A 12,667-nucleotide genomic window follows, 5' to 3' on the forward strand; every position below is an offset into this window, starting at 1 on the left:
CAATTAGAACCAATCACCAATACTTAGGCAACAGCGTCAAGCAGATCTCTTTCATAGCTTGGGGTTGAAGGTCTTTTAATGTAATCAGAACTGATACGCCGTTTCCTTATTGTCCTGGAGCCAGGCAGGCCTCACTGGCCTCCCCGCTCATCCTCTCCATGGAGCTGGCAGGCCTTACTGGCCTCCCCGCTCATCCTCCCCACACCATCTTTCCACTTCGCAGTGGCTGGGGCTTGCCTTCTGCCTGAGTCCTCGGGTGCTGTGGAATGCGTCGGGAATCGAGGCATTCTGTGCAGTCCTACTCATAACACAAAGTCTGGATCGGCCTGAGTCTCCTGCTGTTGTTAAATGAATAACTGAAAGATACAAACAGTATGTTGTCATTGCTTGATTTGAACATTAACGTCTCAAGCCAGATTCCTACCTGGTTTTTTTCCCACAGAGTCTTACAGACACAGGGTGCCGCTTCACAAGCCCACAGACTTCGAGAAGAAGATCCTGCTGTGGTCAGGCCGCTTCAAGAAGGAGGAAGAGATCCCAGAGACAATCTCGTGAGTGCTGAACTGAGGGCTGTGTGCAGCCTGTGCTTCTCGCTGACCTGTAAAGGAAAGAGCAGAGTGCATTTGAGTTCTGTTTAAAATCTACTCACCAGATGTAGAACATTCCTCATTCTCTGCATGTTTCCTCTTTGGCGAGTACCCAGACCAGAGAGTGTTGGAAAAGTGTTTAGTGTGTTTCCTAGTGACTGAAGGATCTGTGGGGTACTAAAGTTTAGTCTAGCTCCAGAGCAGAGCAATCGGCAGTGCACACCCCTTCAGTTGGTCTTTAAGCTTAGCAGAATGACCATAACTACATCCTACAAAATCCACCCAAGTATCAGCCTTGAGACTAATAGTGTTGTCCTGCTTCAGTCTGGATCTTAAACATCATCCAAATGCCCACAGGTGGTGACACTCTTAGGAAGTCATAGAAACACTAAGAGGCGAGGCCTGGGCAGGTGGTGCTAGCACATGCCTTAGTCCTGGCACTTGGGAGACAGGCAGGTGAATTTCTGAGTTTAGGGCCAGCCTGATTGGTCTATAGAGTGAGTTCCAAGACAGCCAGGACCACATACAAAAACCCTATCTCAAAACCAAAAGGGGTGGGTGTAATGGGAGACCTTCAGGAATCTAATGTCCTCTTCAGCCCTTTTGCTTCCTTCAAGGTAAGTGCTGCCCCACCCCACCTCACACACTTCCAAAGGGTATTCTGCCCTCACATAGACGCAAATCTGCAGGTGCATTAATCTTGGACTAAAAACCTCAAAGACCCAAGCAAATCGAATCTCAAACTCATCCAACACTGGTCACCTTGGGTATCCCTCCGGTAACAAGGAGAGGTTTCCTCTCCCAGCTGCCTCCCTAACCCTCGGCTGCAGTTAGACTCTCAGAATTTCTGACCTCTGCAGGTCCCTCCAGCCAGGATTTTGCAGCTTCAGTTAGCACTGTTGACACTTTGAACTGGAAGACTTGGGGCTTTATGAATTGCCATGTGTGCTGAGAGATGTTTAACCACATCCCTGGCCTCTACCCTCTTGATGTCAGCAGGACTCTCTTCAAAAGTGTCTCCAGGCACTGTCACACATCCCTGGGGCAAACTTGTCTCAGGTAGAAGCGTTGCTCAGCCTTGTGCTGAATGGCCAGCAAGTTGGCCGGGAGTGAAACTCTCCCCTGTAGTCATTCTCCTCCTCAAAGTAAGGGACTTGACTAATTTCCCTGTCAACACGAGACTATTCCTGGGTCTTCTGGCTCTGGTCTCAAGTCACAGTTGAAAAAGACCAGGGTTCAAGCAGCACATCTTGTCCAGATAGACAGGTTGTATCTGCTTCGTGTTCATAGAGCCCTGCTGCCCCTGCTGGTTGAGCATTCGAGAGCACATGGTTGTCACTGGAATCACTCCAGAGGAAAGCCTTAGTCTTCCTTAACCCAGCTCTTACTTGGGCCCTGGTTTTCTGATATTTTAGCAAAAACAAGATGATCTATACCAGGAGGTGGGACGTGGGGAAGGGGTGCTGTTCAGTGTTTGTTCAGCAAACCTTGCCTCCCGTGTCTGGTTCAAAGACCTTCTCAGAACTGATACTATCTTGCCTTTTATTGTTATCATTATTTGAGGATTTCATATGTACATAAAATGTGATTTGATTTAATTTAGCCACTTATTCCTCCAGCTCCTACCACATTTTCCTTCCAAATTCATGTGATTTTTTTTTTAAACCAAATGTGTTCCTTTTGAGATGGGTGGCAACTGTCATGGCCAAGTTTAAATATGTTTCCCTTTGTAAATGGTCTCTAAGTGTAAACTGTGCCACTGTTTGGGAAGATCGTAAGTTAGATTAGTTGTCAATCATATTAAACAGTGTCCTTTTAAGTTGCTTTTAAAAACTACAGCTTGCAGAGGGTCCAACAGGCTGCATAGAGACTGGAGCTGTGTGGCTGGGAGCTCACATGTCAAACTGTAAGCGGGGAATAGAGAGGGTGAAGTAGGAAAGGCATGTGGCTTTGGAGACCTCAGAGCCTGCCCCCGGCTTCATACTTTGTCCAACAAGACTACGCCTCTTAATCCTCCTCAAACAGTGGCACCCACTGGAAACAAAGCCCTGATTGAAGGGCAGAAAGAATGCTAGCTCTGTGTCCTTGCCCAGGGGTAGACATGACAAGATTCTAGTCTGGGGCCAGGGCCTCAAACAACTTAAGGTTTTAGTTCCTGGGAACCTACCCTTTCCCCTGAAGAAACTGGACTCGTCAGTCCCAAGCCACTAAGTGCTTGATTGGTGACACACTTGAGGTAGCCGATGTTCCTTCCAGGCAGCATTGCGTGATTAGCTTCTTGCTGCCTTTATCCCACTGTGTGAAAGCTTCTACGGACTCTGACCCATTCCCACACCTTCCTCTCAAACTCTCTGAGATTCCGCACTTAATAAACGTGCTTGGCATAAGTCATCGGCTGGTCCTGACTTTCCGTCTTCTTTATTCCCTCATCCTCAGTCCTCCCCCTTAGGAACCTATCACTGAAGAACAGCCTGCTGGTCCAGGTCACCAAGTATTTATTTGCTCTAGACTGTGGGGAGATATTCTCATTCAAATCACACCTGTTAAAAATGGTTTTGTTTCTTGTTTGTTTTTGTGGCCAGCAAGATCTCCAATGATTTCAGTTAGGCAGTTGAGCACTCACTGTCTTTAGAATGTGTCCGCTTCCTCCATCCTGCAGGCCCAGCTTCAGCAACTGGAGAGCTCCACACACACTTCAGCCTCCCAGCCCAGCTCCTACATCACATATGCATGTTCAGGGTCCTTCTGCCTGGGCTCCTCCAGGGCAGTGTTTGAAAGCTGTTACCTTTGCTGATGCTAGGTAACAGGGAAGGACATAAAAAGCACTCCAGTCCCGTTATTTATGGGTAATGTCACACCTGCTAGGTAGACAGACCCCACCTGGAATTCATGTGTCCTGCCTTGAGGCTCTCCTAGGTACCATACAGCGGTTGAGCCACACCTCGTGCCTTCCTTCAGGCTCATAAAGCCTTCTCTCATTCTATCTTAATTTACTAGTATTTATTTAGTGTCTTGGGTAGTGCTTGTGACACAGCAACTGTGTCAACGTTAGACAACTTACACACGTCCCTTCCACCATAGGGGTCCTGGGAACCCGATTCAGGCACTTTGGCCTATGTGCAACCTTCTCTTTAGAGGCTCTTAGGCCTCTTCGGTTTTGCCTGAGAAATTCTCCATGAAGCCACATAGGTCAGCAGTCAGTTACAGGTTCTAGGCACTTCCCAAAGAGCACAGGCTCTGTTGTCAAAGAGCTCTGGCAAACCCTTCACGACAAGATTAACACTATGGGACCATCGGTAAGGGTTTTTCACTGGCCAGACGATCTCAGGCCTTACCAGCTGGAGAAAAGTGACCATTTAGTGCATTATTTGAAATGAAGCCTAAGGTTTGTTTTGTTTTGTTTGTTTTGAGACAGTCTCTGTGTAGCCCTGGCTATCCTAGAACTTGCTATGTAGAACAGGTTAGCCTTGAATTCCCAAAGCTGCTCCTGCCTCTGCTTGGGTTCAAGGCTTCTGCCATTATTCCCAGCAAACATGAATTTTGTCTGAAGTGCACTTTTAGATGAATTGGTAAAAATGGAAAGACTGAATTGGTAACATAGTTTCTAACCTCCCCCAACCCTAAGTCCAAAATTAGAGTAATCAGGGATGCAGAGATGGCTCTGTGGTTAAAAGCACTGGCTGCTTTACCCAGATGGGAGGTTCAATTTCCAGAACCTACATATAGCTTACAAGCTTCTATAACTCTGGCCCTGGGGGATCCGAATCCAGTGCCCTCTTCTGGCCTCCTCAGATACTGCATGGATATGGTGCACAGACACACATGCAGGCAAAACACCCATACATAGGAAGTTTAGAACTGGGTAAAGTCGAGCCTGGTGTGGTGGCACATGCCTCTAGTTCCAGCACTAGAGAGGCAAAGGCTGGCAGATCTCTGAGTTCAAGGCTAAGCTGGTCTCTAGTGAGTTCCAGGACAGCCAGGGCTACACAGAGAAACCCTGTCTCAACCCTCTGTTCCTTCAAAAAGTGGAAAACTGGAGTACACAAAGGATATTCACTCCTCCATGTTTGTTTTCTTTCTGAACCATGTTTTTGCTATAATATAAGCTCATAGCAGAGCCTTTTGAGAGAAGAATGAGTTCAAGGCCAGACTGGACTAGAAAGCAAGAAAGACCCTATCTCCAAAAAGAACAACCAAAAATATAGAGTTGTGAGCTTGGCCCACCCTCTCCAAGGTAGTACGAGGTCCCTAGGTCCTAGCTTCTTTTTCTATTTATAGACACCACTGTGTGCATCGTGATGCACAGAACATCTGGCCCTGCTACAGGTTTAGAAAGAAAAGAGTTAACAATGTTTTTCTCCCCCTGTTACTAGGTTTGAGATGCTTGACGCTGCAAAGAACAAGATCCGGGTGAAGGTCAGCTATTTAATGATTGCCCTAACAGTGGCAGGATGCGTCTATATGGTTATTGAGGGCAAGAAGGTGAGAGTGGGCTCCTCTGTCTCTCCACGCCCTCCCCAAAGATGGGGAAAAGTGGTGATTGGCATGTCCATTTGCTCTGAGAACGGGAATACCTCATAGTAATTTATTGGCTCCAAGAATACTTTGTCTTAATTTACTGACTGGATGCTTACTGCACTCTAGGCTCTTCTGAGTGGTGTCCTCTGCACCTACAGCCTTGCTAGAGAGATGCTACCACAGGAGGAGGAAACGGCAGCCTAGGAGGCTTTAGCAGCAGAGAGAGCGAGCTCAGCAGGCAGAGGCCTGATGACATAAGTTCAGTCCCTTCATCCCAGTAGGCAGTAGGAGAGCCCTAACTCCTAAGACTCATCCTGGACTCTCCACATGCTCCATAGCTCATGTGTGTCCACATGCGCATCCATAGCTCATGTGTGTCCACATGCACTCCATAGCTCATGTGTGTCCACATGCACTCCATAGCTCATGTGTGGCCACATGCTCATCCATAGCTCATGTGTGTCCACATGCTCATCCATAGCTCATGTGTGTCCACATGCACTCCATAGCTCATGTGTGTCCACATGCACTCCATAGCTCATGTGTGTCCACATGCACTCCATAGCTCATGTGTGTCCACATGCACTCCATAGCTCATGTGTGTCTGTGCCTGCACACACGCAGTAAATAACTTTTTAAAGTAGTCTTGGCACTTTGCCCACAGTCATGCATCTCCCTAATGACAGAATTTGAACCTAGACATAACTGAGGTGAGAGTGAAATTCCTCCTCGGTACATAATGTGTTCTACAGCACAACTGTTAAGCTCCCTTACTGGATGTGAGAACCTGAGAGAGAAGCTTTCTCATCGACAGGCTTTACAATGAAAGCCCTGAAGCTTACACACACACCGTACACCTTCCAAAACTCATAGTAAGTAAAAAGACAAAAACTTAAAAAGAAAAAATTGAAATGTCCTATTAAACCGTCTTGTTATTAAGATATGGTTGCTTTGGAGGCTGGAGAGATGGCTCAGTGGTCAGGCCCTCTTACCGCCTTTGCAGAGCATACCTGGGTTCAGTTCCCAGCACCCACGTGGCAGTTCACAACTATCTGTAACTCCAGTTCCTGGGAACCTTTTTAAAGAAGGGCTTGTCAACTGATCTTCTCCTGAGCAACTCCAGAGTGAGAAGGAAGTGAGCTGGTGACTCTGCACGCCCTGCAGTCACATAAAAGCCATTTCAGTCTGGCCTCCGAGGAGCACAAAGGGTCAAGGGTGCTGACCTGGGTGAAGTCCTCTTGAAAATGAGCCTGTCCCACTTCACTTTTCCCATCTCCCCACTTGACCTCTGACCTCCCATTCATGGTTCTCAGACTAAAACCTTTAGAAGCCTGTGCACAGGCACATGGGTTTCTAGAACTCCGAGAAATGGCTGGCTGACGTTAAAGATCTTCAGAAGCAAACTACCCCAGGACGTCCTCCAGCACCTTCCAAGGGTGTGTGCTGGAATGAAAAGCCTTTGAGCTAAGATCACTTAGAAGAGATAAGTTAGTTACCAGCTTGCTTCATCCTTACCATTGACAGTTGTTTCCCGTCAGTCTCCTCCCCCCACCAAATTCTTCACATGTGAAGTAATGCGGATGTCAGAAAATCCCAGCTTCTGAGGCTGCTAGATCCATGTACTTGACATAAACACTGATCTGACCACATTAGCTCCACACAAGTTTTAACAGTTCCCATTGAGGAAGCCAAGGAAATGGAGGCTGCTCCCCTGCTGCCAGCTGCTTTGAAAGGGTGAAGTTCAGGGATGATTCTAGAAGTCATAAGGGGTAATATTTGGGGAAAGCCTGGGATTCCCGAAACTGTTTTATTAAAAGAAAAAAGGGCTAGAAAGGGAGGGAGGGAAGTGTATGCACAGATTAGGGAAGCAAAGAGGGGAAGAGAGAAATGAAGATGAAGTGGTACATCGGGAAAGGAGGGAAGGACGTGAGGAAGACTCAGGATTGGAGAGAGTGCGTACGGGCAGGAGGGGGAGCTGTGTGCTTCTTGGATGGGCTGTTGGGTTCCCAAGTCAGAAGGGAGTGGAAAGTGTGTAGAGGGCATGACTGTCCAGTGTCCAGGCAGCTGACCACCTGGCCTGTGCTGCAGTTAACCCACTGTTCTCAGAATGAGGGGAGAACAGCCTTCCAAGCCTGCTGTCATCTCTTCAAATGTCTTTCCTTTTAGGCTGCAAAAAGACATGAGTCTTTAACAAGCTTGAACCTAGAAAGGAAAGCCCGTCTGAGAGAGGAGGCAGCTATGAAGGCCAAAGCGGACTAGACGTATTTGTGCTGGATTTGGAAAAGCCAGGAGTACGGTTGCAACAAGAAGCCTGCTTTAGAAAGGATAAGGGCTGGGGATTTAGCTCAGTGGTAGAGCGCTTACCTAGGAAGCGCAAGGCCCTGGGTTCGGTCCCCAGCTCCGAAAAAAAGAACCAAAAAAAAAAAAAAAAAAAAAAAGGATGTGATCTGAGACCCACTTTGCAGACATGTGCACAGATGTGTTCCACTTCCCTATTTCTGCTGTAGAGAAACAAGTAAATTTTCTTAGAGAATGATTTGTCTGTGTTTTGTTCCTTTGATCCAAGTAAAACCTAACCTCCCCACTTCACAAAGTGGAAACAGGCAAATGATTCCAAACTTAGTATTATCTCTTTGGAGCGTCGGGTATGTTATCTAGTATCTACTCACCTACCAAAGGTGACGTGTACATCCTGAGACATGGGCCTTGTACGTTTCTCTTCGGCATACCTTTCTGACAGGATAAGAAGCCAGGGTGCCTTTGTGGAGGCTGGCTCCCCAAAGCCTCTAAAGAAACCAGACCATGCACTGAATAGTCTAGCATGCCAGTAAGAGGAGGCATTTTGGAGAGCCTTTAAGAATGCCCTAGCCAAGAGTTTTGAGGCGCTTATCATTCATCATGGACTTGCTGGTAGGGGCCGCCCACTGTCACCTCCTACTTCATGGCTTGGCTCCCAATTAGTTTCTTTTCTTTTTTTTTTTTTTTAAGATTTGTTTATTTTCTTTTGATTATTGAGTACACTGTAGCTGTCTTCAGACACACCAGAAGAGGGCATCAGATCCCATGACAGATGGTTGTGAGCCACCATGTGGTTGCTGGGATTTGAACTCAGGACCTCTGGAAGAGCAGTCAGTGCTCTAACCACTGAGCCATCTCTCCAGCCCTCCCAATTAGTTTCTTTTCTACTCTCAGGGAATTACATTTTGTACTTATGGAACTGCTGGGCCTGTCCTTGTTAGTGTTTGAAAGTAAACACGGCTATCAGTACATCTTCATTAGCCTTGTCCTTGTGCTTCCTAGGTGTCTGGTATTCAGGTAGTTTCTGCTGAAACACTTCACTGGCTCAACGCCTCCCTAGTGCTAACAGATGGCACCATCATAGCCACCACACACACTAGTTCTCAGAGTTATAGTTGTACCCCATGCCACTGTTGGGAAATTTGATGAGACACATTACAATGCAACGCTGCCAAGGGCTTCAGTTTCTAATGGTCCTGATGCTGCCCGTCTATATGTACTTTCTGCCTTTGCTTCATTTTAGGTATCAAATGCTTTTATTTTTATCACTTGCACATTTATCGTCAAAAGGCACTGTGTGTTGGATTGTGTGTTCATTCATAGAACAAACCAGACTGTGATTTATTGTCCCCAACTTGACAGATTAATTTGGCAATTTGATGCCCCATCGTGTAGAATAACACCAAAAATATTCGAGTGAAATGTAAAACATCTCCAATTCTCCCAGTACCTCCCTAATGTCACTGCCCTTAATGACCTCCCAAACCAGAGGCTACAGGTCCCTCCTCCCCCTCAGTCATCCTGTTGTGTCACCTTTCTAGATATTCCAAAAACCATCCCCCTCTGGGAAAGCTATTGAAAGAGAACGAGACACTGTCCAGGGATGAACACACGAGATTCTAGCAGGCCTTGAGATTAGGCCTCAAAAACCCCAGGTCCTAGACTTTTTACAGGGTCTCATTTTGCAAGTTAAAATGTCTCAGTCTCATACAAGGACAATTTGTTGAGCCATGCCAGAATTCAAAGAAACCATCCTTTCAGTTTTGTGTCTAACTTGGCTTTCCTCATCAGTAGTCACTCGACCATATTTTAATTGTCTTGTCGTTTTCTAATGCTGCCGATGCAATGATGTTTTCTGTAGGGTGACAGGCTGCTGAGATCACAACATCTGTGTGACCTTGTAACCTCTGTACAATCTCTTTGGTCTGAAGGTTCCAGATGTAAACCATGTTGTCCTCTGAACCAGACACAACCCACTTTCTACCAGTAACAGAGAAACTGGCAAATATACAGTATTTCTCATTCTTATGACCAGTGTATGTCTTCAGGCATCTGCCCCTACTGTAGTCCCACAGTTTAAGAGTACTGTCCAAAGTTGCAGTGAGAATGTATTTACCATTTGGAGAAAATTTTACAAAAGACACGGGAGGGTTACCTTCATCAGCAAGTGTTCTTAAACACTGGCCTGACGCAGCATCCCAAATTCTACAAAGACCATCATAGCTTCCGGACACTATCAAGGACCCATTACAATGAAAATGTACGGCAGAAATGGGGTCCGAATGAGCAGACAAAGTCTTGAGGCACTTTCCTGTTTTCACTTCCCATATTTTCACACTCTCATCAAAAGATCCTGAAACGATGAGGTTGGATGGTGGGTTGAAATCACAGCAGAAGACGAAATCGCTGTGCCCCTTCAGTGTTTTCAAACATTTTCCAGATCTCACATCCCATAACTTGAGAGTTTTATCGTCTGAGGCAGAAACCAGACGACTAGAATCTGAAGACCAGGCAACATCTGATATTTCCAGACTGTGACCATAAAGTGTTTTCTTACATTTCCCATCATAAGCTCCCCAAATTATAATTAGTGCATCAGCTGCAGAACTTGCTAGCCACTCGCCATTAGGACTAAACTTAACAGATGATATGGCCGCCGAGTGCCCTGCAAGAGTAAGTCTGAGAGCATAGTTGGGTTTCTGTGGCTCTTCCACCCGCTGTGGGGCAGAGAGGGGCGACTGTGCTCTCTCCGCTGGCAGATGCTCGGTTGCCATGGATCCGGCTCGACAATCTGCGCAGGCGTCCGGCCCCGGCCCCAAACCTTACAGAAGATAAAACTTGCCGTTGGAAGGCGGACGGTTTTGATTGTAACAGGAGATCCTCTTTAAGGTCCGTTCCCAGTCAACAGCAAAGTTTGGAACACTCCGCTCTTGCTTTCTTCGATAGCATCACAGATCACAGTGGTCCTGGGATCCGTAATCGTGCCGGGTGCTGTTAAAGGACTAAGACGACCAGCGGTGATTGGGGGCTGCACCTAAAGTCGTCTTCCACGCCCTCCCAAGCTCCAAAATGTCGGGAAATAGTGAGCAACGGATGACGTCACACGAATCAGGATTTGAGAGGCTCAAGCAGAGCCCAGGACGACGCCAGGTACACACCCTTCCAGGCTGCGCACGCGCCGAAGGAGGTCAGCATTTGCTTCCGGTTCTCCGGAACAGGAAGCTGACACTGAACCGGGTTTTTTCCCTGAGAGGTTTGGGTGCAGGAAGGGGAGCAGCAGGCACTTCAGGAAGGCTGTGCATATTGAGGGGGCTTCTGCCCACGCCTACCCCGACTGAGTCTAGCTGTCACAAGGTCTGCTTTTGTAGCAAGGAGACTGAAACAGAGCCAATGCACAGACTCTAAGAACCCAAGATTTTGACGGGAGCAATCAGCAAACCTTTGGTTTTTAACCCAGAAAGTTTACGCTTCCGCAGGAAATAGATAGTAATTCAGGTTCTTGATACGTCAGAGCTCTGTCTTGTCAATAAAGCAAGACTGCATGCAACTGCCCTCTTCATCAGGAACATTTTGTTTCAGTGTGTCCTTTTTTACTGGTACTTTCTGATAGTCATGTCATAGTCGAACCTGAACTCATGGTCCTAATGACTCCCATTTCCAATGTGTTGAGGCTGCAGGTGTGGACCATCATTTCTATTCACGAGGGGGCAGGGACCATGGTGTTGACCCAGGGTTTCGGGTTTCACTGTTGCCCAGACTAGACTAGAATTTAAAGCCTGAACCTCCAGAGTACTGGGATTACAGGATTGCTACCACACCCGGATTGCCTCTTTTTTGTACCGCGTCCGTTGGTGCTGGTTACTGGCCAAGCTCCCATTCCAGCCCCTTTAAATTGGTGAGGAGAGAGGAAGAGGGGAAGAGAGAATGGATTACTCTCGTTGATTAGGTGTATGTTTTGTCTGCGTGTGTGTGTGTACTTTGTGAATGCACTACTCAGGGTCAGAAAAGGCATCCCATTGTCTTGAAATTGGAGCTGCAGATGGTTGTGAGCTGCATATTGGTGTTGGGAATCCAGTCCAAACCCTCTGAAGAGCAGCCAATGATCCTAACCACTGAGCTACATCTTAACTGTGACTTCTGATATAGAGACTATATCATCAATTCAAAACTTTCCATTTTTATTAACTCACCTAAAACACATTGCATAGCTAAGTAAATACATATTTTTATAATGACTAAAAGCCAAAATGAAATAATGGGTAAAACCTAGGAGCTAACAGGATGGTGCTGGTGGTTTAGTTCACTACTACACACATGAGGGACAAAAGGTGCACAAATTTGATGTCGGTAAGATTTAGACGTGACTTTACTTTGAAGAGTAAAAAACAGTTTGATTTGTAGGATATTTGTTTATAAATAGCATCGGGACTTCCAGAAAGAAAAAGCTGTGAATAACAGACTTTTCGTCATTACTCATATTCTTGTATTAACAAACTATCCTAACAAATTAATAGGATTTGCTTGGTTCTTGGGGAGGAGTGGGCTTTGGTGACTGTGTTCAACAGGAAATAGTAATCCCCAGGTGGCAGCAGTCAAGAGTAGAATCTTGAGTTCCTAAGCAATATCATGCCTATCCTTTTCTAACAACCTACCCTTCTCATAAGACAAGGTGACCTCTAAGTTTTGTTCATTGAAAAAAATCAGAACTGTTTCTCCCAAGCCTCCCATCTATATAACACAAATGCTCATTTCCCACCTCCTCAGTAGTTTTTAAATAGAAGTACTGAAAGTCATTTTTTAAAAATGTGCCAGACTTACATGGCCTTGGATGATTACTCCTTTCAGGGCTGTTTTAACTGGTTTCCTTAAAGCAGCTCTTGGGACTACAAATCCAGTTCCCAAGCCTCTACCCAATCTGCAAAAACTAGTCAGAATAAACAGGAATGAACATCACCTATAACTGAGTAGCTTTTAAAAGTTAAAGATGATGCAGCATTTAAGGTGTTGATTGATCCATAAACTTTAAAGCACCATCTTCTGCAAGCCAGAAATCATCAGTAACTAATTACCAAGGCATGTGAGTAATCATGCTACCCTGTAAATCATGTGCTTACAACTTGTTGCCCACACAACTTCCAAGTCCTGTACTATTTTGTCCCCAACATTGGTCTTTTGTGTTCTATCTTCTCCTTACCTGTTGTTCTAGTTGTTACAGTCCCTCTTCTGGACTCCACTAATTTCCTTTTGTCAAGTGAGCATGGACA

The 12,667-nt window shown here is 46.1% G+C and overlaps 2 protein-coding genes across 2 annotated transcripts in view; one reads left to right on the forward strand and one right to left on the reverse strand.

The window, feature by feature from the left end:
• Fam162a (family with sequence similarity 162, member A) overlaps positions 1 to 7,641 on the forward strand; it is a 29,262-nt gene extending 21,621 nt beyond the window's left edge. Inside the window, 3 exon segments of the mRNA NM_001399276.2 lie at positions 443 to 551; positions 4,961 to 5,069; positions 7,272 to 7,641. Coding sequence (NP_001386205.1) covers positions 443 to 551; positions 4,961 to 5,069; positions 7,272 to 7,364 — 311 coding nt within the window. The 3' untranslated portion in view covers positions 7,365 to 7,641.
• A 1,074-nt stretch (positions 7,642 to 8,715) lies between these two features.
• On the reverse strand, positions 8,716 to 10,575 carry Wdr5b (WD repeat domain 5B). Its single transcript, NM_001024766.1, is given in 1 exon segment — positions 8,716 to 10,575. A coding segment is annotated over 1 exon segment (987 nt). The 5' UTR covers positions 10,178 to 10,575; the 3' UTR covers positions 8,716 to 9,190.
• Positions 10,576 to 12,667: the final 2,092 nt, after the last annotated feature.

Source organism: Rattus norvegicus, chromosome 11 (assembly GCF_021556685.1).
Source record: "Rattus norvegicus strain SHRSP/BbbUtx chromosome 11, alternate assembly SHRSP_T2T, whole genome shotgun sequence".
NCBI classification, from domain to species: domain Eukaryota; kingdom Metazoa; phylum Chordata; class Mammalia; order Rodentia; family Muridae; genus Rattus; species Rattus norvegicus.